The sequence below is a fragment of the Monodon monoceros genome, unplaced genomic scaffold, assembly GCF_005190385.1.
Source record: "Monodon monoceros isolate NGI ecotype Baffin Bay Population unplaced genomic scaffold, NGI_Narwhal_1 Super_Scaffold_10, whole genome shotgun sequence".
Taxonomy (NCBI): domain Eukaryota; kingdom Metazoa; phylum Chordata; class Mammalia; order Artiodactyla; family Monodontidae; genus Monodon; species Monodon monoceros.
In genome coordinates, this window is record NW_021703766.1 from 54,745,358 (window position 1) to 54,767,278 (window position 21,921).

A 21,921-nucleotide genomic window follows, 5' to 3' on the forward strand; every position below is an offset into this window, starting at 1 on the left:
CAACTAAGGAGCCCGCCTGCCGCAACTAAGGACCCCACGTGGTGCAACTAAGGAGCCCGCCTGCCGCAACTAAGGACCCCACGTGGTGCAACTAAGGAGCCAGCAAGCTGCAAATAAGGAGCGCATTTGCCGCAACTAAGACCCAGTGCAACCAAATAAATAAATAAATATTTTTTAAAAATATCAATATAATCTTTGCTTAACTTTTCCTGTGATAAAAAAAATAATGCAAAGCATTCTCAATTCTCCTTGCTGTTTTTCACCCCTCCTCCACACAAGTTCTGGCTCATACATTCATTTTGTCTTGAACTTATCAGCAAAACCAAATACCATTACATCCTCCTGATAGAAGACCTTAACACCTAGAATTCCATTAATTACAAAGGCTAATAATTAATTATGAATACTGTCCACTCAACGTACCATATATTCCACACCATAACTGTGCTTCTAGCTTTCCCTACAGTAACATTTGTGTGTTAACACATGCTTTTCCGACTCTTAAGAAGACTCTCCTGTTCTTATGAAACTAACCCACTTCAAAATGTCTCATGCCTCCAACGCAAAGTAAACAGACTTGTGAAAGCAGCCAAACAAGCATCTCCTTTGGATCATCTCAGTACTTCAAGTTACTCAGTCTATCGATTCATCTTTTTGTAGTATGCATCATGACGTCTAGAAAACATGAAGTACTGGATCTATTTATTGAGATCATGAATAAATAAGTTAGTGACTGAGCCAGATAAACAAGGAAATGTTAGTGGCTCAGCCGAATAAACAACAGGGAAGTGCCACAGTTGCAGAGGAGGACTAATGAGAGTCTTTATATCACATCCAAACCGACCAGAGAAATGCAAGGCAGTTTGTTTCCAAGAGAGGGAAAAGATTAGCTTCACATACGTAGTTTTGTCTATGGTAGGGCCTCGTTTGGAAAAGGGGTTCTGAGAATAAAAGGGTCCTGCACTCCTAGGAAAATGATTGATCTTTCTGTAGCCACGATGACAAGTGGCCAACAGAATGGGTTTATAACCCATCGTCAACGACCACTCACGTTGGCCATTCAACCAATCAGACAGCTCCCTGCTTCTCACTGTCAGCCAATCAGAAACAGGTTCACTCCAGTAAGCACACCGGTGAGAGACAGCCAATCCAAATAGACTCCGTCGAACAAACATGCTTTTACGGATAATGTTCAAACCAGAAGAGCCCCTGAAAATCCACATTTCCCAAAAACCCTGTATAGGATCAGCAGTAGGCTCTGCTCAGAGACACCATGTCTGTCCAGCATAACTCTCCCTTACTACGGTAATAATAAATTCGGCTTTGCCTTCTTATTTCAGACACTGAGTAGCGAGTGCATTAGCCTTTGGCAGTTTATGTATTAGACTGATTTAAGTTAAGTATAAGGTCTTTGCTTAAGGGCAAGGTGTATGGCGGCTTATAATCCATGACTTTAAGCTTTTTTTTTTAATTTTTATTGGAGTATAGTTGCTTTACAACGTTGTGCTAGTTTCTGCTGTACAGCAAAGGGAATCAGTTATACATATACATATACATATATCCACTCTTTTTTAGATTATTTTCCCATATACATGACTTTCGGTTCTATGTTAGGCATTATGCTGGTCGTTTCATTTATATGAGCATACTGTAATGCCGTGAATTTTAATTTAATCAATTTTAATTCAATCAATCGTGACAGTCATGTCACACGAGCAAACAGAGGCTCGGGAATGGTATGATTTGGATAATGATATGAAGATGTGGACACAGAGTTTCAGTCTGGGAAGATGAAAAATTCTAGAGATGGATGGTGGTGATGATTGCATGATGATGTACATGTCCCAGTTGCCACTCAACTGTACACTTAAACATGGTAAAGGCGGGCTTCCCTGGTGGCGCAGTGGTTGAGAGTCCGCCTGCCGATGCAGGGGACACGGGTTCGTGCCCCGGTCCGGGAAGATCCCACATGCCGCGGAGCGGCTGGGCCCGTGAGCCATGGCCGCTGAGCCTGCGCGTCCGGAGCCTGTGCTCCGCAACGGGAGAGGCCACAACGGTGAGAGGCCCGCGTACCGCAAAAAAAAAAAAAATTGTAAAGGTGATAAGTTTCATGTATGTGGAGCTTTTTACCATAATTTAAAAAACTTTTAAAAATGGTTAAAATGGTAAATTTTGTGTTATGTATGTGTTGCCACAATTTTTAAAAAGTTCTTTGTGGTCTATAGAAACTGAAAGTAGATTAGTGGTTGCCCAAAGCTGGGAGAGTGAGGGGGTATTGGACAGTGAGTGCTAGTGGGTATTGGAGGGGTTTTTTTGGGGGGGGGTAATTAAAAAGTTCTGAAATTAGATTATGGTGATGGTTGAGCAACTCTCAATATAATAAAAACCACTGAATTCTACACTTTAAATGGTAAATTGTATAGTATGTAAATTATATCTCAATTAAGTTGAGTTTCTTCAACTATCAAAAATGATTAAATTATTAGTAACACCCTCAGTGGTTGAGTCATGACTTGAAATCCATCATCTCCAACAGGGCTTACAGTGTGCATACGGGGATAGTCCTAGGAGCACAGGTGTGAGCTTAAGGTGAAAACTGGGGCTGGACTAAACAGATACAGAGAAGTACCTGAGAAACCAGAGGCAAACTTAGGGAGAATGGATGGGATGATTGCCCTTAGTATGTGGTGTCCAGGGAAGACACTCCAGGTTCAGAGCATATTCCCCTAAGATGATCACCCAACCCCTCTAATGAGCTGGATAAAACATGGCATTTAGTTAACTTATTTGTGCTTCAGTTCCTTATCTGGAAATGGTGGAGTAAATGCTATCAACTTCATCGGGTTATCATGAGAATTCAATGAATGAATGATGCCAGCCACTCAGAACAGTGCCTACACATAGGAAATGTTTTTCAAGTCTGGTTACCAGAAACCTTGCCTCTCAAGATGATTTTATCTTCAGATCTTTGCACACTGCTGGAATAAACTGTTCCACTCTGAGTTGGTGAGCTCCATAGCAGAAAATAGAGAAGGAAAGTATCATTACTATTATGTGATGTGGGGGTAGCACTCGCCCCCATTTCCATACCAACTTCAAGAATTACTATAAGTAACCAAGAGAGTGTGTTATTGACCAAATAATAGACAAATAGATCAACAGAATGGAATAGATAGCTCAGAAATAGACCCACATAAATATAGTCAACTGATTTTTCACAAAGGAACAAGAGCAATACAGTGGAGCAAAGAGGCTCTCTTCAACAAACGGGGCTGGAACACCCGGACATCCACATGCAAAAACATGAATCTAGACAGACCTTACACCCTTCACAAAAGTGAACTCAAAATGGATCACAGACCTAAATGTAAAACGAAATCTACAAAACTCTTAGAAAAAAACATAGACGATCTTGGGTTTTGTGATGCCTTTTTAGATACAACACCAAAGACAGGATCCATGAGAGGAAAAATCGATAAGCTGGGATTGATTAAAATTTAGAAATGCTACTCTGTGATAGACGGTATCAAGAGAAATGAAAAGCCACGGACTGGAAGAAAACATCTGTGTTTTCTTTTTTCGACCTTTTTTTACACCACATTCGACCCTTTTTTACACCACACATAGAAGCTTAAAATGGATTAAAGACTTAAACACAGGGACTTCCCTGGTGGTGCAGTGGTGAAGAATCCGCCTGCCAATGCAGGGTACACAGCTCCAAGCCCTGGTCGGGGAAGATCCCACATGCCGCGGAGCAACTAAGCCCGTGGGCCACAACTACTGAGCCTGCATGCCACAACTACTGAAGCCTGTGTGCCTAGAGCCCGTGCTCCTCAACAAGAGAAGCCACTGCAATGAGAAGCCTGCGCACCACAACGAAGAGCAGCCCCCGCTCGCCACAACTAGAGAAAGCCCGCATGCAGTAACGAAGACCCAACGCAGCCAAAATATATATATAAATAAATTTATTTTTTTTTAAAAAGACTTAAACATAAAACCCCAAACACTAACACTCCCAGTAGAAAACATAAGAAAAAATGTACCTCAACATTGATCTTGTCAATAATTTTTTTGGATATGACACCAAAAGCACAGGCAACAAAAGCAAAAATACACAAGTGGCACTACAGAAAACTAAAAAGATTCTGCACAGCAAAGGAAACCATCCACAGTGGGACACCACCAGCCCCAGGATCCCTGGGGTCCCACAAGAAGCCACCCTGGGACCTGGGCCCGCCCACCAGTGGGTAAGCAGCCACCACACGAGGCAGGGCCTGACAGTCAAACAGGCAAGGGTCCACACAACCTACCAGTGCACCACAGATACAGGGAAGATGACACACAGATGGCCAACAGGCACATGAAAAGATGCTCAACATCTCTAATTATCAGAGAGGTGCAAATCAAAACAACACTGAGATATCCCCTCACACCTGTCAGAATGGCCACCATCAAAAAGTCTACAAATAATAAATGCTGGAGAGGGTGGGGAGAAAAGGTAACCCTCCTACACTGTTGGTGGGAATGTAAATTGGTGTAGGCACTATGGAGAACAGTATGGAGGATCCTCAAAAAATTAAAAATAAAACTACCATATGATCCAGCAATTCCACACCTGGGTATACATCCGGAACAAATGAAAGCACTAATTCAAAAACATACATGCATCCTAACGTCCATAGCAACACTATTTACAATAGTCAGGACACAGAAGCAACCCCAGTGTCCATCAACAGACGACTGGATTAAGAAGATGTGATATATGTGATAGATACACGCGCACACACGCAAGCACGCATGCACACACACACACACACACACACAGTGGAATATTACTCAGCCATAAAATAGAATGAAATTCTACCATTGGCAGCAACATAGATGAACCCAGAGAATATTATGCTTAGTGAAATAAGTCAGACAGAGAAAGACAAATACTATATGCTATCACTTACATGTAGACTCTAAAAAATAATACAAATGAATGTATATGCAAAACAGAAACAGACTCACAGACATAGAAAACAAACTAGTGGTTACCAAACGGGAGAGGGAAGGGGGTCCGGACAAATATAGGGTATGGGATTAAGAGATACAAACTAATATGTATAAAATAGATAAGCAACAAGAATACACTATATAGCACAGGGAATTATAGCCATTATCTTGTAATAATTTATAATGGAGGATAATCTGCAAAAATAGTGAATCACTGTGCTGTCCACCTGGAACAAATCCAATACTGTTGATCAACTATACTTCAATTAAGTAATTAATTAATTTAAAATTATTTAGACCCTTAAAAAAAGAACAATGGACACATTTTGCATTTAAAATATATTAAGTACTTAATATATTATTATACTACTTAATATTTTAATATTAACACTTAATATTTAAGTACTTAATATTTTAAAGTACTAATATTTTAATATTTAATTTCTGCTTTATAACAGACTAAAGGAATGTCATTATGTAACAAATAAAATGTATTTTTGCTTAAAAATATTATTTATTGAAACATTATATCAAATCTTTGAAGAAGGCAGTATTATCATTGCTTAAAAATATTATTTATTGAAACATTATATCAAATCTTTGAAGAAGGCAGTATTACCATTCCATTCTGATGGAACCAGTTAACATCCAAGCATATGAATGCACACAAGGGAGCCAAAGTTAAACACCTATTTTTTAGTTGTTTTTTTTTTTTTTTTGCGGTGCGCAGGCCTCTCACTGCTGTGGCCTCTCCCGTTGTGGAGCGCAGGCTCAGCGGCCATGGCTCCCGGGCCCAGCCGCTCCGCGGCATGTGGGATCTTTCCGGACCGGGGCACGAACCCGTGTCCCCTGCATCGGCAGGCGGACTCTCAACCACTGCGCCACCAGGGAAGCCCAAACACCTATTTTTTTAAATCATTCTGAGGCTTTTGCTCTGCACACTACCCTATGCTTTCCCTGGGCATAATGTCCATATTTCAAAATTTAGAAGTTGACCCCGAAATGAGTTTCAGTTCGGGCAGACAACTATCAGAGGTTCTGGTTAGAAACCACATATATGATCAGATGTGTCATGGGGACCACTTCCTCTCCTTATACCCGATGGCCAGAGGTGGGGGGAGATCTTTGAATCTTCTCATAAAAAAGTCAGTGTGAAAGTCCCGTGGTGATTGGCGCTGGGCTTCAGTCACCACATCCTGTGCCTCTCCCTGGCCTGCTGGACTCAGTCTCCCCCCAGCTCTCCATATTAGCGAGGCACAATCTGAGCTATGCCTTCTACACTTGCTGCCCTTCTCTTTCTTGGTGAGTTCTTGCACGGAAGAGAGATGGAATTCAGGGGTCTCGTGTGGATGGGGCGATATATCTCATGATTCCTGTTTTCCAGGGCTGTCTCTGAGCCAGGGGACCAGCACCCAGAAGCGTGAGTCCTTCCTTCAAAGCCCCAGCGTCTGGGTTGAGACTAAGTATCCACGTGAGAACAACTGGAAGAGAGGGCAGGGGCTCTGGCTTGCTAGGAGGGCTTGAGACCAGCAGCTGGGTGGAAAGTAGGGTGAGCAGGGCCTTTATCTGGAACTCCAGCCTCTGATTCCTTTCCAGAGAGTCTCTCGAAACCTGTCATCTGGGCCAAACCCAGTTTCATGATTCCAGAAGGAAAACTGGCCATCATCTGGTGTCAAGGAACTCACGGGGCCGCTGAATACCAACTGCACTTTGAGGGAGGCCTTTCTGCCTTCAAGAGACCAAAGTCACCTGGAATGTCGAACAGAGTAAAGTTCCCCATCCCGTCCATGACCTCACAGACTGCAGGGCAGTACAGGTGCTTCTATCGAAGTGGGGAGCTCTGGTCAGAGCCCAGTGACCCTCTGGATCTGGTGGTAACAGGTAACTGTCCCACTGCATAGCTGTAGAGTCAACTCCTCAGCCTGACTCCTGGGCAGGGTCATCACTTATTCATCTCCTTTGCTCTCTTCCAAGCCTCACTCAGATACTAGTATTTGTCTTGAGGGTAATGTAGAGGGTTGATTATTTCCTACAGGGATTATCTTTAGAGAATTGTCTCTATGTCCCAGAAGCAGATTTGTCTTAGGTCCTTCAGAAAAGAGGCTCTGAGATGGATATTCGTGCACAGAGGGGATTACTGTGGAGTGTCCTCAAACATCACACCTGTGATGAGTGAGGGGGACAGGCTGGGCAGAAGGGGAAGTTGGACTGTGATACAGCTTCACCTGAGACCTCGGCCGAGCAAATGTGGGACTCTGGACCTGGGTGGCCTTTCAGAATAGTATTGAAATGAGGCTGGAAGCTCTGTACCCCCCACTGTATCAAACAGTGATTGGCTGGGAACCACTCTTAGGGAGATTGCAGACAAATACCCTTGCTTTTGTGGTTCTTGTATTCTAGCAGAAGACAGACCATGAGTCAAAGTCAGGAAATTCAAATCAATTATATAGCATGTGAGGGCGAAACAGTGGTATGGAAAAAAGACAAAGTAAATGGGGTTAAGGTGACTGGCTGGCCAGGTAAGCTTGGGTCAGATAGTTCCCTTCAGTTGAGGGATATGGTTCTCAAACTTTAGTAAATATCAGAATCACCTGTAGGGCTTGTAGAAGCACAGATGACTTCAGTAAGCCCATGTTCATGGAAGCATTATTCATAATAGCCAAAAGGTGGAAACATCCTTTGCCTATCAGTGAATGAATAGATGGAGAAAATGTGGTCCATCCATACAACTGAATATCATTCAGCCTTAAAAAGGAAGGAAATTCTAACACATGATACAACATGGATGAACTTGAGGGTGTTATATTGAGTGAAATAAGCCAGTCCTCAAAGGATCAATAAGTGTACATTTCCATTTACATGGGGTACTTAAAATACTCAAATTCAGAGGCAGAAAGGAGAATGGTGGTTACCAGGGGCTGGGGGAAGGGGGAGTGAAGAGTTAGTGTTTAATGTGTACAGACTTTCAGTTAGGCAAGATGAAAAGCATTCCGGAGACTAATGGTGATAATGGTTGTACAACGATGTGGATGTACTTAATACCACAGAACTGTACAATTAAAAATACTTAAGATGGGGCTTCCCTGGTGGCGCAGTGGTTGAGAGTCTGCCTGCCGATGCAGGGGACACGGGTTCGTGCCCCAGTCCGGGAAGATCCCACATGCCGCGGAGCGGCTGGGCCCGCGAGCCATGACCGCTGAGCCTGCGCGTCCGGAACCCGTGCTCCGCAATGGGAGAGGCCACAACAGTGAGAGGCCCACATACCACCAAAAAAAAAAAAAAAAAATACTTAAGAGGGTAGATTTATGTATATTTTACTACGACTACAAGTGATAATAATGTTTTAAAACACAGATGGCTGCTCTTCTCCTAAGTTTCTGAGGCAGTAGGTCTGGGGTAGAGCCCGGCAATTTGCATTTCTAACAAGGTTCCCGACGATGCTGAGGTTGCTGGTCCCAAGGACCAAACGCTGAGGACCAATGATGTAGGGCAATTCCCAGAGATTCATCTTTTTTTAAATTAATTTTTATTGGAGCATAGTTGCTTTACAATGTTGTGTTAGTTTCTGCTGTACAGCAAAGTGAATCAGCTATACGTGTACATATATCCCCTCTTTTTTGGATTTCCTTCCCATTTAGGTCACCACAGAGCATTGAGTAGAGTCCCCTGTGCTACACAGTAGGTTCTCATTAGTTACCTATTTTATACATAGTATCCATAGTGTATGTATGTCAATCCCAATCTCCCAATTCATCCCAGCCACCTTGGTATACATACATTTGTTCTCTACATCTGTGCCTCTATTTCTGCTTTGCAAATAAGTTCATCTGTATCATTAGAAAGAGATTCATCTTAACACTCCTGGAAGCTAGGGGAGCAACTGTCTCAGTCGTGAAGGGAGAGATCAGGGAGGGTATGTCCATGACCGAGACAAACCTAGGAAACAGAAGAAGAGACCAAGATTCTGGGGAGCGATATCCCGGTCCTAAGGAGAAGAGGGATGCGGGATACAGGAAGCAGGATAAAGATGCTCTTTACCGGGACTGCCCTGGTGGTCCAGTGGTTAAGACTCCACACTTCCAATGCAGGGGGCGTGGGTTCAATCCCTGGTCAGGGAACTAAGATCCCACATGCCGCCTGGCCAAAAAAAGAATTATGTTCTTTACCTACCAGCCACCTTCTTTCGCAGGACTGTATGACACACCCACCCTCTCAGTTCAACCCAGACCTGAGGTGATCTCAGGAGAGAAAGTGACCTTCCGTTGCCGCCTAGAAACAGCAACAAGCACCTTCTTTCTGCTCAAGGAGGGAAGATCCAGCCGCCCAGAGCGCAGATATGGGAATATCCAGGCGGAGTTCCCCATGGGCCCTGTGAGCACAGCTCACAGAGGCACGTACAGATGTTTTGGCTCCTATAACACACATGCATGGTCTTTCCCCAGTGAGCCTGTGAAGCTCCTGGTCAATGGTGAGGACACCCCCCAGTTTTACCCCATGTCCTTTCTGGATCCCTAACTGATCCCCAAATAATGACGAGAGAGGCAGCAAAGAGGCAGGTGGGAAGACGCACAGGGGGTACTTTTCACCAATGCCCTCATCCACGTTGATCTCCCAGAGGCCCAGTTGATAGCTCATGAGGAATATTGCCAGAGAGATGGCGGGCGGGGGGCGGAGTGTAGAGAATAAGTGGAAAGACCAGGTCCCTTGATTTTTCTCCTTGTCTCCACTGCCAGGAGATGCCGGGGACACTACCTTTGCGCCCACAGAGCACACCTCTTCTGGTGAGTAACATGGACTTCTAAACTTGGGGAAGGACTCAAAGCCTCCCAGTGACACTAAAACCCTGGCATTCGTTCACAATATCCCTTGAGTGTATAGCGTATGCCATGAACTACAGTTCTATCAGTCAACCAGACATCCTTGCTTGTGTGGCACTCGTACTCTAGCGGGAGAAGGCAGACCGTGAATCTAAGTCAGGATACATCAATCGATGACATAGCACACAAGGAGGAAATGACGGTGTGGAAAAGGACAATGTAGAACGAACGGCATTACGGCGATGGGGAGGAGGGCAGGTGGCAGCATTGAACAGAGTTGTCCACGCTAGCCTCACAGAGAAGGAGGCTTCAAGCAAAGAGCTGAGGGACTTCCCTGGCGGTCCGGTGGTTAAGACTTCGCCTTCCAATGCAGGGATGTGGGTTCGATCCCTGGCCGGGGAGCTAAGATCCCACCTGCCTCGAGGCCAAAAAACCAAAACATAGAACAGAAGCAATACTATAACAAATTCAATAATGACAAAGAAAGAAAGAAAGGAAGGGAGGGAGGGAGGGAGGGAGGGAGGGGAAAAGAAAGAAAGAAAGAAAGGAAGGAAGGAAGGAAGGAAGAAAAGAGCTGAAAAAGTTGAGGGCATGAGTCCTTAGGCCTACGCCCTAAGGCAGAAAGATGGGCAGGGTGATAAAAGAACAGCCAGGAGCCCAGTGGACTGGAAATGATGTCAGAGGGGGGATGGCAGGGCTGTGGTGGGCTGGGGCAGCTCATTGAGGACCTTGAAGAAGTTTGGTTAAGACTGAATAACGTACAGTGGAGGATTCCTGGACTGAATGTCAATATCATGACATAGTGTGAGCATGTTTCGTGTTTGGTAGTTGCAATCATTGTTGCTTCTGTGGTGGTCATCCATTTCCCATGCCTGGTGTCAGTTTATTTATCTCTTGTAAAAATAAAATACAGTGTGTGTGTGTGAAAAAAAAAAGAATGCCGTATATATAGAATCATAAAAAAAAAAAACAAAAGAAGACTGAATAACGTCACCAGTGGGACAAAGAAGAAAGGATGGCGATTGACTTAATGAGGAAACGGAGGCTCACACAGAAGATATGCCTGGAGACACACGCTTATGAGTCCTAGAGCTGAATTCTCCCTCTGGTCTGTCTGTCTTTTGTTTCCTTTTGTTTTGTTTTTAATTAATTTTTATTGGACCATAGTTGCCTTACAATGTTGCGTTAGCTTCTACTGCACAGCAAAATGAATCAGCCATACATATACATATATCCCCTCCACTGAGGACACTACAGTGCATTAAGTAGAGCTCCCTGTGCTATACAGTATGTCTTTGCCCTCTTCCACTCCACCTGCCAGATGAAGCCACTGGGACCTGGAGTGCGAGGGGTGGACCTAGAGAAGCTATAGAACGTCACGGAGTATAACCAAGGGTAGGAGAGCCTGGGATGGAAGAGGCCACATCATCTCTTTTCCTCACGTCTCCTCTTTCCTTATCCTCTGCAGACCACTGGGACTCCTACATGTTAACCACAGAGACCCAATTCCAGGAAGGTAAGCCAGCAGCGGGGGCTGTAGGCGCTAAAGGACATAAGATCGGGAAAGGAAAGAGGAAGACAGATGGGGTGAAGTGGTCTTGGTAGGTTCCTGTGAGCGATCACTCTTGTTCTTCTGACCCCAGATCCTGTCCTCTGGGATCACAATGCCCAGAATCTCCTTCGGATTGGCCTAGTTCTCCTGGTCCTGGTGGCCCTCGTGTGGCTCCCGGTTGAAGACTGGCTTCACAGGAAGAAGCCTCAAGAGAGAGCCAGCAGGGCTTCAAGTCAGGAATGCAGAAGGTTCAGAGCACAAAGCCCTGGAGAAATGACCGAGAGATGCAGTGGCCACAGGTAAAGCTGCAAGCTGACCCTGACCTTGGGCTGTGGGAGCTCCGAGTTGAGCCCGTGGAGGAGAGAGTCATCGCAGAAAACTAAGGGAGAACTGCACGGAGTTTGGCAGAGGGTTGGGGATGAAAGCGCTACATTTCTTCTGTAGGCAAAACCCATTGTCTCTTCGAGGTTCTAAGTACTGTTGCACTTGCTTCCTGCGAACCAAACTTTTCACCACTCTGGTCTTTCCTGAAAACATCTTTAACGGCATGGCCGTGGGAATATCTCCTCCCTACTTTTGTCTTTATCCCTATTTCTTCTTTGCTGTCTCTTGCACATGTCATTCAAAATATTTAACCACCAATACAGAATAGGTGCACTTATCAAACAGAACCAGAGCCGGAGAGGCAACAACCAGTCAATGGAGATGCAGGCTTATAAACAAACAGCACATCTATACCAATGTGTCCTGGTCGGATGGCAGCCATGCCCCAGTTCCCTCTATCCTATGCCCTTGCAGGATTTCTTCTTCTCCACTTCTTTATCCACACCTTGCCTTGTATTTTGGGTCTCCTAGTAGATATCATCTCCTCCAAGATGATTTCCCAAATCCTCCAGCTTGACTTAAGATACTACTTTCATAGTCCCAAAGCACCTGTAATTCTCTACAACAGCATTTGGACCCTAATACTGCCTACGTATCCATTTTCCTGTATCGACTGCGAACTCATGTGAATTAAATTTATGTCAGGTGTAATGGCTGTGTTCGTAGTTCCCACTACTCAGAGAGTTCTCAGGAAATATATGTTGAACAAATGGATATATAAATGGGGTCAGAGTGCCACTTGGAACTTGAGACTCCTATGCATGGTCCTTGAAATGTTGTCTGGGCATCACAAACGCTCTCCTTTTTGAGAGTTTCGACTTGGTCAACCCACTAATATACCCATTATGTGGGTCCCCGCCTCCTCTCAATATTGTGACACCTTACACAGGTCAAATTCGTTCTTAAATCTGCATTTTCTGTTAAATATCAGCGAATATTAATTCCAACCTCAAAGGGATAACATGAAGATCTGGAGATCAAGAATATCCAGAAACCAGCATAAGCTCTGACATGTGTACGTTACTCAATGCACGGTAACCATTATTATTCCTGATACTAAGGGCAATTAAAACTCATACCAAGTACTACCTCATTACTAGTGGCCCCAATACTGAATTTTCTCCTTTCTGGGCTTCACCTACCAGGTGTTCTAAGGTCCAAGACTTTCTAGCTAATACCCATTTATAGTCTTCATCTCAAGATGAGATGGACTTGTTTGGGGTGGGTTCAGGACATTCCAACCTTTCCATATTCTAGTTTATGGCAAGAAACCTAGAGTCTCAAGGAAAAAATGGGTCAGGTAGAAATATTTTAGGGGTCAAGATATAAAGGCAGGGCTTGACTTGGGCAAAGGAGGCTCCTAAAGGGGATGGAGGGGTCTTTACCACCATGGCCCTATGTTGTCCTTGGCAGTCCAAGTTAAAATCTTCCAAAACTGGTCAATGGGTCAATGCCAGATGGTCAAGTATTGCAACGCTCTTTCTGAAATATTGAACATGGCTTGTATTTCAGACCGCAAAATGAAGCATGGGGAGAAAGAAAGGAAGGAGAGAGGAAGGGAGGGGAGGAGGGTGGGGGTAAAGTACTGGCCAATTGTTTGTGATGATGATTTACTGGAAACACTCCAAAAACACTTTCATTTATTTCCCCACGGTCAGAACTTAACAGCTTTCCACACCTAGATGCAAGGGAGGTTGACGATGTAGCCTTTTTTCCAAATAGCTCTGTGGCAAGCTGAATATTTGTACTTCCGTTACCAATGAAGTGAAAGGTAATAGAGTTGTAATAAGCAATTCCAGTCCTTGTCATAAGAGCCTACTATGTGTCAGGCACTGGTGAGAGTACAACACACCAAGGCAAACATTATCCCCACCATAACAGGATTTATCGTCCAGGAGTAGAGATCTTCAAGAAGTGAGAAAATAAATGTCTCGTGAGAGAGGAACTAGAGGATGCCCTTGGAGCCCCTTCCTGTGAAAGATTCCATTATATAGAGACATTGAGGGAGATGCAGGGGTGAAGAAAGGGGAAGACGGCAGCTGTCTGTACCAATGTATCCAAAGGCTCAGATGTAAGACAGAGGGTGAAAACGTTCAGTATAACTAGAGCTCTGATTGTGACAGAAAAGAGTAGCTGTGGACGATGCTGGGCATGGCCATGGAAGCCACATAAATAAGTGCACATTTTATCCTTAAGGCAAAGGGAGCTCACCAAGCATTTTGATCATGGATGTAATATGATGATTTCTACACTGTGTGAAGACCCTTCTGGTGGCAGTGAGAGGAAGGACATATGCAAAGAAAACAAAAGCATGGTAGGTGGGGGGAGACAGAAGAGTTGAGAATGGCTCACCTATTTCTAGTGCTGACAACCAGAACGATATAGGTTCCATAACTAATACTGGTAACCCAGATGGAGGTCCAACTGTGAGTGACAGGTCCACGCAGGTCTTGAGACTTGGTAACACATTCTCTAGCTCTGCCCTTATTTTTCAAGATTGCCTTGATTGTTCTGCGTGTTTTGGATTTCAATACTAACTTTAGGGTATCAGTGTTCACAAAACACCCACCTGGATTTCGCGTGACATCGTATCCAAGCTACGGATCAATTTACAGAGAATCATCACCTCTTCAATCTTTCCATCCTTGGAAGTTTCAAACCTTAAATGTGGTATATTTCACCATTTAACTTCATGTTCAGTAACTTCTCTAAATAATATCTTGTATTATTCCATGTAGAGAATGTGCATATCTTTTGTTAGATACCCACCAGAAATATCCACTAGTTACGTCTCCTCCAGAGAGATCCCTACTTACATGACTTTTATTTTGTAAGTGGTATCATTCTTTAAATAACTTTATTGCTTCTGTTGGTTGCTGGTAGTATAAAAATAAAATTGATTTTTTATATGGAATGTGTCTTGCAAAGCTCACTTCTTAATCTTAACCGTTTTAGACTATTTAAGATTATTTTTAGGTTCAAACATTTTTAGGATTTTTTTCCAAAATTAATTAATTTTTTTTTTTTTACTGTCTTATTACCTGGCTAGAACCTCCAGTACATTAATCAATAGGAGTGGTGATAGCAGGTGCCCTTTTCTTAGTACCAATATTATGGGGAGTATTTTTAATATCTTACCTTTGAGTAAGCTCATTGCTATAATTTTTTGTAGATACTCACTGTCCCATAGAAAATTCCTTTGTATTCTTCTTTTGCTAAGTTTCTTTCCATTCAAAAATAAGAAGGACATATCCAGTGAGATCAGTTAGGAGGTTGCTACATTATTCCAGGTGAAAGTCGATAACCACTCTGAGAAGTTAGACACCTTTGACATATTTCAGGCACAGAAGGCGTACTTCATTTTATTGTTTAGAAATGATGGGTGGGCAGGTGGCAGGGTCAACAAGAAGTCTGAGTTTGTTATGGTTACCAGAAGGTAAGGGGGAGAGGGATGAACTGGGAGACTGGGATTGACACACACACACTACTATATATAGAATAGATGACTAATAAGGACCTGCTGTAGAGCACAGGGAACTCTACTCAATACTCTGTAATGACCTATACGGGAAAAGAATCTAAAGAGAGTGGATAAATGTATAACAGATTCACTTTGCTGTACACCCGAAACTAACACAACATTGTAAATCAACTGCACTCCAATTAAGAAAAAAAACTCTGAAGTTTGTAAATTGGGCACCTGGGTGGACAAAGGGGACCCCTTTTTTGCCCTCATGCCCACCCACTGGCGTTGATATTGTAGATGAACCACGATAGGTGTGATAAGAAAAGGATACATTTGGGGCAACATCAAGAGACATCAGAGAGCCTCTGTTGTCCCAAACTGAAAAGTGTTTTCCTTTTCATTGAAATATAATCGACATAGAACATTGTGTAGGTTTAAGGTATGCCAGGTGTTGCTTTGATACATTGACCTATTGTAAAAGGATTGCCATTGTAGCGTCAGCCCACACCTCTGCCACATCGCGTAGCTGCCACTTCCTTTCTGTGGTTGGAATAATTAAGACCTGCTCTCTTACCAAGTCTGATGATCACACGACGCCGTTGTCTGTAATCACTATACCGCGCGCTAGGTCTCCAGGACTTACTTGTCTACTGGTTGCAAGTCTGTACCCTTAAACCTCAGCTCCCCACTTCCTCCACCCCCCAGCCTTTACGCACCACCATTCTGCCCTCTGTTTCTACGAGTATGGATTTTTAGGTTCCACATTTAAGTGATATCATACAGTATTTGTCTTCCTCTGACTTATTTCACTTGGCATAATGCCCTCAAGGTCCATCCTTTTTGTCATAAATGGCAAAATTTCCTTCCTTCTTTCTCATGGCTGAATTATGTATGTATATATAATTTTTTTTTTAAGCAGGCTCACTCATCACTCCATCACAGCACTGATCTAACCTCTCTCTCCTTCTCAAGGTGCCCTCACATTTGGTGATCTGTTTCTGCAGGTTGATGCTACAGTTGCCTGGGCTCATGGGTATTAGGAAAGGTGAGGTTTGAAGGCTGAGATGGCGTCTCCTTTCCCTACCCCGGCCCTGCCTCTCTTCCTTCTGTGTTTACCCCCAAGTTCTTTCATCTTCCCCATTACAACACTAAGACTGGATCTCCAGCCTGCCTTCCCTACCTGCTTCCATCACCCCGTTTCATACAACAGGTGCACGGAAGAATCAGGAGGTGGGGGAAAGGACCAAATTCGACCTCCATTAACACCTGTGTTCCTGAGGCAAGATATGTCCTTTCTATCTTCACCTTACATTTGCCGAAAGGAGGGAACAATCTCTCCTTCTTAGTAATATATGAGTTCATTACGTCATGCTACAGGTTTATTTTTTTAAGATTTTTTTTTGATGTGGACCATTTTTAAAGTCTTTATTGAATTTGTTACACTATTGCTTCTGTTTTATGGTTTGGTTTTTCGGTTACGAGGCATGTGGGATCTTAGCTCCCAGACCAGGGATCGAACCCGCACCCCCTGCATTGGAAGGCGAAGTCTTAACCACTGGACCGTCAGGGAAGTCCCCCATCCTAGGGATTTCTCAGTGCTCCACAGTTGTTACACCATCACCACTGGCACCAAAGTTTCCTAACTCTGAGTTAGGAAAAGGAACTAAAGCTTCAGAACGTGGATACGATTACTCAGAGAATGTCCATCTCCTTCTACTATTCCTGGTCCATGGACGGGGCGACCAGTTGCCCTGAGATATTCCCCACATGGGCGGTCTTTGCTTTGCCTCTTCACACTTGTTCCTCAACCACTAGAAACTGGTTTCTCACCCCACACTTCCTCAGAAGCTGCTTTTGTCACAAACACTAATGTGTTTCCTGGAACTCTCAGTGGACACTCCTCAACCCTTATTTTGTTCTTCTGGTACTTGTATACGACCACTTCCTCCTTGAAATAGTCACTTCGATGGCTTTTTCTGACACCTGTCCCTACTCACTTCTGACAGCCCCTCCACCACCGAGTTTTCGGGCTCTCCAACGCCAGAGCTTTAGGGTTCTATGGTGGACCCACGTTTCTCTGAATGCAAGCCTGGTTGACTTCATTTAATGCCATGGTTTCAATTTCTCTATGATAGATGCCCAAATCTGTTTCTCTTTTTTTAATATTTTTAAAAATTTTATTTATTTGTCTTTGGCTGCGTTGGGTCTTCATTGCTCCGCGCGGGCTTTCTCTAGTTGCGGTGAGCGGGGGCTACTCATCGTGGTGGCTTCTCTTGTCGCGGAGCACGGGCTCTAGGCGCCCAGGCTTCAAGAGCTGTGGCTCGTGGGCTCTAGAGCGCAGGCTTAGTAGTTGTGGCGCACAGGCTTAGTTGCTCCACGGCATGTGGGATCTTCCCAGACCAGGGCTTGAACCCGTGTCCCCTGCATTGGCAGGCGGGATCTTAACCACTGCGCCACCAGGGAAGCCCTGTTTCTCTTCTAAATAGAGTCACATTGGTGGGTTAGGGCTTCAACATGTGCATTTGGACACAATCCAGTGCATAGCAGGGACTGTCCTAAGCATTGCTTGGCGTCAGTAGCATTCCTGGCCTCTGCCCACTAGACGCCAGGACCACCCACCCACCCAATGTGTGACAACCAAGTCTCTCTGGACAGTGCCAAATGTCTCCTTGAGGACAAAATTAAGAGCCACCCAGATAAGAACCCCTGGCTTGTAAGGACATAAATAGGGTGATGGAAAAAGGTGGGTGTGATGGGGGACGGACATCCATGAGATCTGGTGGTCAGCTGGGTGAGGACGTGTTGACTGTGCTGAGAAGGGCGGTCACATCAAATACTGAAATGCCTCAAAAACGCTCACCCAGCAGACAGAAAGAACAGCAGGTGGAGAGCCCAAGGCAGGGAAGTAGCAAGACACCCAGCACGACTGCAACAGAGCGAGCAAGGGGAAACCCGGCTGAAAGGGGAGCAAAGAGGTCAGCAGGGCCAAATAAAGGACTTTTTGGTTCATCTTTTTCTTTGTAAACTATCTCGGTCTATTTATCCTCTCCAGCTTTGCTTCCTCTCTTCTCATTGACGTGGACCCTATTGCCAGTCCTTTAAAAAGAGGGGTGTCTTACCCTAAGCGGAGTTTGCAGAATTGCCCCAGACTTGGAACCCTGCCTTTTGCCCCAGATTGAGTGGTCAAAGATGGTGGTTACTTTGGGGGCAAGAACCTTGTAAACCAGGGTTTCTCAACCTTGGCACTGTTGACTTTCAGGGCTAGATAATTCTTCGCTGCACGGAGTGGGGGAGGGTGCCGTAGTGCGCATTGCTGAACATTTAGCAGCATCTCTGGACTCTATCCACCAGTAGCACCACCTCCCCGAGTTGTAACAGCCCCAAATGTCTCTTGACGTGCGGGCGAGGAGAGAGAAGAATCACCCCCATTTCAGAACTACTGGGCTGGAGAGAGATCCCGGAATCTAGCCTGGGTCCCGGAACAGGAGCTGGGCATGCTCTGACTGAAGAGTCAATGCGACCCAAATGGATTGAGATTTAGGATGGGATGTCAGGCAGTGGATCTGCTGGAGACAACAGATCCCAGCCCAGCCCTGACCTAAATGTCCGTGTGAGTTTCGCTCACCCGTCATCGACTGTTCCATTGGGTCACTGAGCTCTGATCAGGGTCCTCTGCCTCCATAGAAAGAATGGTATCTCCCCGCTCTATCTGGATCCATCTCTTAGATGTGCATTGGGTCTGTGCTCTGGACACTGGAGGTTTCTCTCTACCTTAAGTGTGAAGGTTTCCCCACCCCTCGCCCCCGGACCATGATGGAATGTTCCACTTCTGGAGGACCCAGACACTTGGTGATCACAGACCTCTTGTTCGGAATCCAGGAATCCAAACTGCTGAAAGAGAAGGTCTGGCAAGTAATCCTGGAAAGAAGTATCAAGCCCTGAGTCTCCCTGGATTCAGCTCTCCGTGCCATCCTTCTTACTGAGCCTTTTATAGAAGTGACTTTATAACCCCAACTCTGTCTTTCACAAGCGCCTTGTGCAAAACAAGAGTGTTACTTGTTTAGTGTTTAGCATTACCTAAACTCCAGAAGAAGGTGAGGTTCCCATCAGCCACTCATCAGGCAGCTGTGACTGCCTCTGGTTTACTGGTTTCTGACTTAACCTTGGTTGCCTCTCCCTTAACACTGATGCTGCACCAAGGGCAAAAAAGCCAAGGGAACCCCGGCCCCTGGAAAGCTGGTCAACTCTTTCCCAGTGAGGTGTAACATGGCGGTTCTGACCTCTGCTTTAGCAGCTAATCCCGAGTGTACCTTGCATACCGCCGAGGTGCCCCAGAACACACTTCTAAATCAACAGGTAATAGAAACGGCCCAAAGTCCATCAGCAGGAGAATGAGTTTTGCTTGTCTCTACAGCATAATGTGAAAGAATAAACAGACAGAGTGTGGGACGTCTCTGGCGGTCCAGTGGTTAAGACTTCGCCTTCCATTGCGGGGGGTGTGGGTTCGGTCCCTGGTAGGGGAGCTAAGATCCCACATGCCTCGCAGCCAAAAAACCAAAACATAAACAAAAGCAATATTATACCAAATTCAATAAAGACTTCAAAAATGGCCCACACCAAAAAAAAAAACTTAAAAAAAAAGAGTAAACAGTGAACTCAGCAATAAAAAAGAATGAACTACTGAAATACAGGCATACCTTGTTTGATTATGCTTTGCAGGTTTTCTTTTGTTTTTTTTTTACAAATTAAAGGTTTGCGGCAACTCTGTCGAGCAGGTCTACCAGTGCCATTTTTACAACAGTGTTTGCTCACTTTCTCTCTGTGTCACATTTTGGTCATATTTGCCTTATTTCAAACTTTTTAAATATTATTATCCTTTATTCTTATTATTATCCGTGATCAGTGATCCTTGATGTTACCATTGTAATGATTTTGGGGTACCAAAAACTACACCTATGTAAAAGAGAAAATGATAAATGTTGTGTGTTCTGACTGCTAAAAAAACCCACAAGAGGTTAGATAAGTATCCCCTTGGGGGAAGGACTCGCCTTCCCATGCCTTGGTCTCCTGGTTCATACGCATGGCCTGGAAGAGAGCCCTGGTGAGACCAACCCCAAAGCCAAGAGTTCGCCTCCACTTCTAGTAATAGGTGTCCCCCACCTTCTCTCTGGGACTCACCAAGGCTGAGCAGAATGGTGAGAGGATGAGCCATGATTCTGCAACCATTCAAGCCCTCTGGCCCCAGCAGAGCTGAGCCATGAAGGGACTGAGGCTGGGATGCTGAGGGAGGCCCTCCTGTCACCACAAGGCTGAGGTTTTTAACGCCTGCTCTCTCAAAGGAAGAGACACTACCCCTCCCAGGTCTTTACTTTACCCAGCTGGGGAGCCGTGGGAGGGTGCAGTATCCTGAAGACATCACATGCTGTCCAGCTGCAGTGAGGTTTTCAACCTCAGGGTGATGAGTGTCGTGTGTGCATCGTTGGACGTTTAGCAGCACCCTTGGCCTCTGCCCGCTAGAAGCCAGCAGCACAGCCGGCTGTGACCCAGAAAACGCCAGAGTAGTCAAATCCGTAGAGACAAAGTAGATTAATGGGTACAGGGGTTCCTTTTGGGGTGATGAAAAGGTCCTGGAACGTGATGGTGGCACAAATGTTCTGAACATACTGAATGCTACTTGAAGACGACGAAAATGCTACCGTTGATGTGATGTGTATCATGCCATGATTTTTAAAAAGTCTCCAGATATTGCCAGACTGGGGGCAAAGTCATGCTCAGTGGCAGGGAGTCCTCTCCCTGTTTCCTTCTTTATAAATAGATAAAATAACATGGTTTTTGGAGGGCAGGGGGGAATGAACTGCTGTAGAGTGTCAATCAGAATGTGTTTAAAATTCTGGGAGGGTCTGGCCCAGACACTGTCAACCACAACCTCTCTCGACTATATATGTATCTTTTTAAAATTATTTATTTATTTTGGTTGTGCTGGGTCTTCGTTGCAGCAGGCAGGCTCCTTAGTTGCGGCTCGCCCCTTCCTTAGTTGCGGCATGCGGACTTCTTAGTTGCAGGATCTAGTTCCCTGACCAGGGATCGAACCCAGACCCCCTGCATTGGGAGCGCAGAGTCTTAACCACTGCGCCACCAGGGAAGTCCCTGTATCTTTTTTAAAGAACAGAAATCCTACCCAAGAGCTTTGTACTCAAGGAGAATGCTGAATTTTGACTCCGTCAGCCTCACCTCTGATACCGTGATCACTCCTTCTGATCCATACTCAATTCCTCCATCATCTATCCCTTTGAAATCCTTGCCTAACCATGTCCCACTAAACACCGGTATCCAAAAGCCTGATTTAAGTTAGTATCAGCTGAGTGTCACCCCAAATACCACAGCAGCCTTGAGTGTTTGAGCAGATTTATCTTAATAAGGGCCTGCTAAGGATGGCAATGCAACACAGAGAAAGAAATTGGGTCCTTCCTGGGATCAACGAGCAACTAAGGTAAGCCATACTACCTCCATACTTGAGTTCATAGATCTATGTTAACTTGGGGTCTTTATCTTCTAGTTGATGGGTTGAAAGAACTAATGTGATGTTTAACCCACAAAAAATATGGCACAGAAGGAATAATGTGAAAGGGATATGAAAGGTAAAATGAGACATAGAAAATGGGAGGCAATATATAAAGAGATAAAAGCCAAATTTTTTCCCAGAG

The 21,921-nt window shown here is 44.7% G+C and overlaps 2 protein-coding genes across 5 annotated transcripts in view; one reads left to right on the forward strand and one right to left on the reverse strand.

Annotated features, from left to right (window-relative positions):
* LOC114908066 (NACHT, LRR and PYD domains-containing protein 7-like) overlaps positions 1-21,921 on the reverse strand; it is a 582,624-nt gene that overhangs the window by 527,266 nt on the left and 33,437 nt on the right.
* NCR1 (natural cytotoxicity triggering receptor 1) lies at positions 6,267-12,921 on the forward strand. Of its 4 annotated transcripts, XM_029245048.1 has the most exons (7): positions 6,267-6,300; positions 6,383-6,418; positions 6,595-6,879; positions 9,188-9,466; positions 9,732-9,779; positions 11,284-11,331; positions 11,459-12,921. In XM_029245048.1, the coding sequence occupies exons 1-7, from the start codon at positions 6,267-6,269 to the stop codon at positions 11,668-11,670; spliced, it is 942 nt and encodes a 313-aa protein (XP_029100881.1). In that variant the 3' UTR covers positions 11,671-12,921. The 4 variants fall into 4 exon arrangements, with proteins under 4 accessions (XP_029100881.1, XP_029100889.1, XP_029100899.1 ...); XM_029245056.1 differs by lacking the exon at positions 11,284-11,331; XM_029245066.1 differs by lacking the exon at positions 6,595-6,879.

Bases quoted from the DNA above. Each gene is read 5' to 3' on its own strand.
- NCR1 (XM_029245048.1), top strand. From the start codon at position 6,267: ATGCCTTCTACACTTGCTGCCCTTCTCTTTCTTG. The intron at 6,880-9,187 runs GTAACTGTCCCA...CTTCTTTCGCAG, and splicing joins TCTGGATCTGGTGGTAACAG to GACTGTATGACACACCCACC. The intron at 9,780-11,283 runs GTGAGTAACATG...TATCCTCTGCAG, and splicing joins CACAGAGCACACCTCTTCTG to ACCACTGGGACTCCTACATG.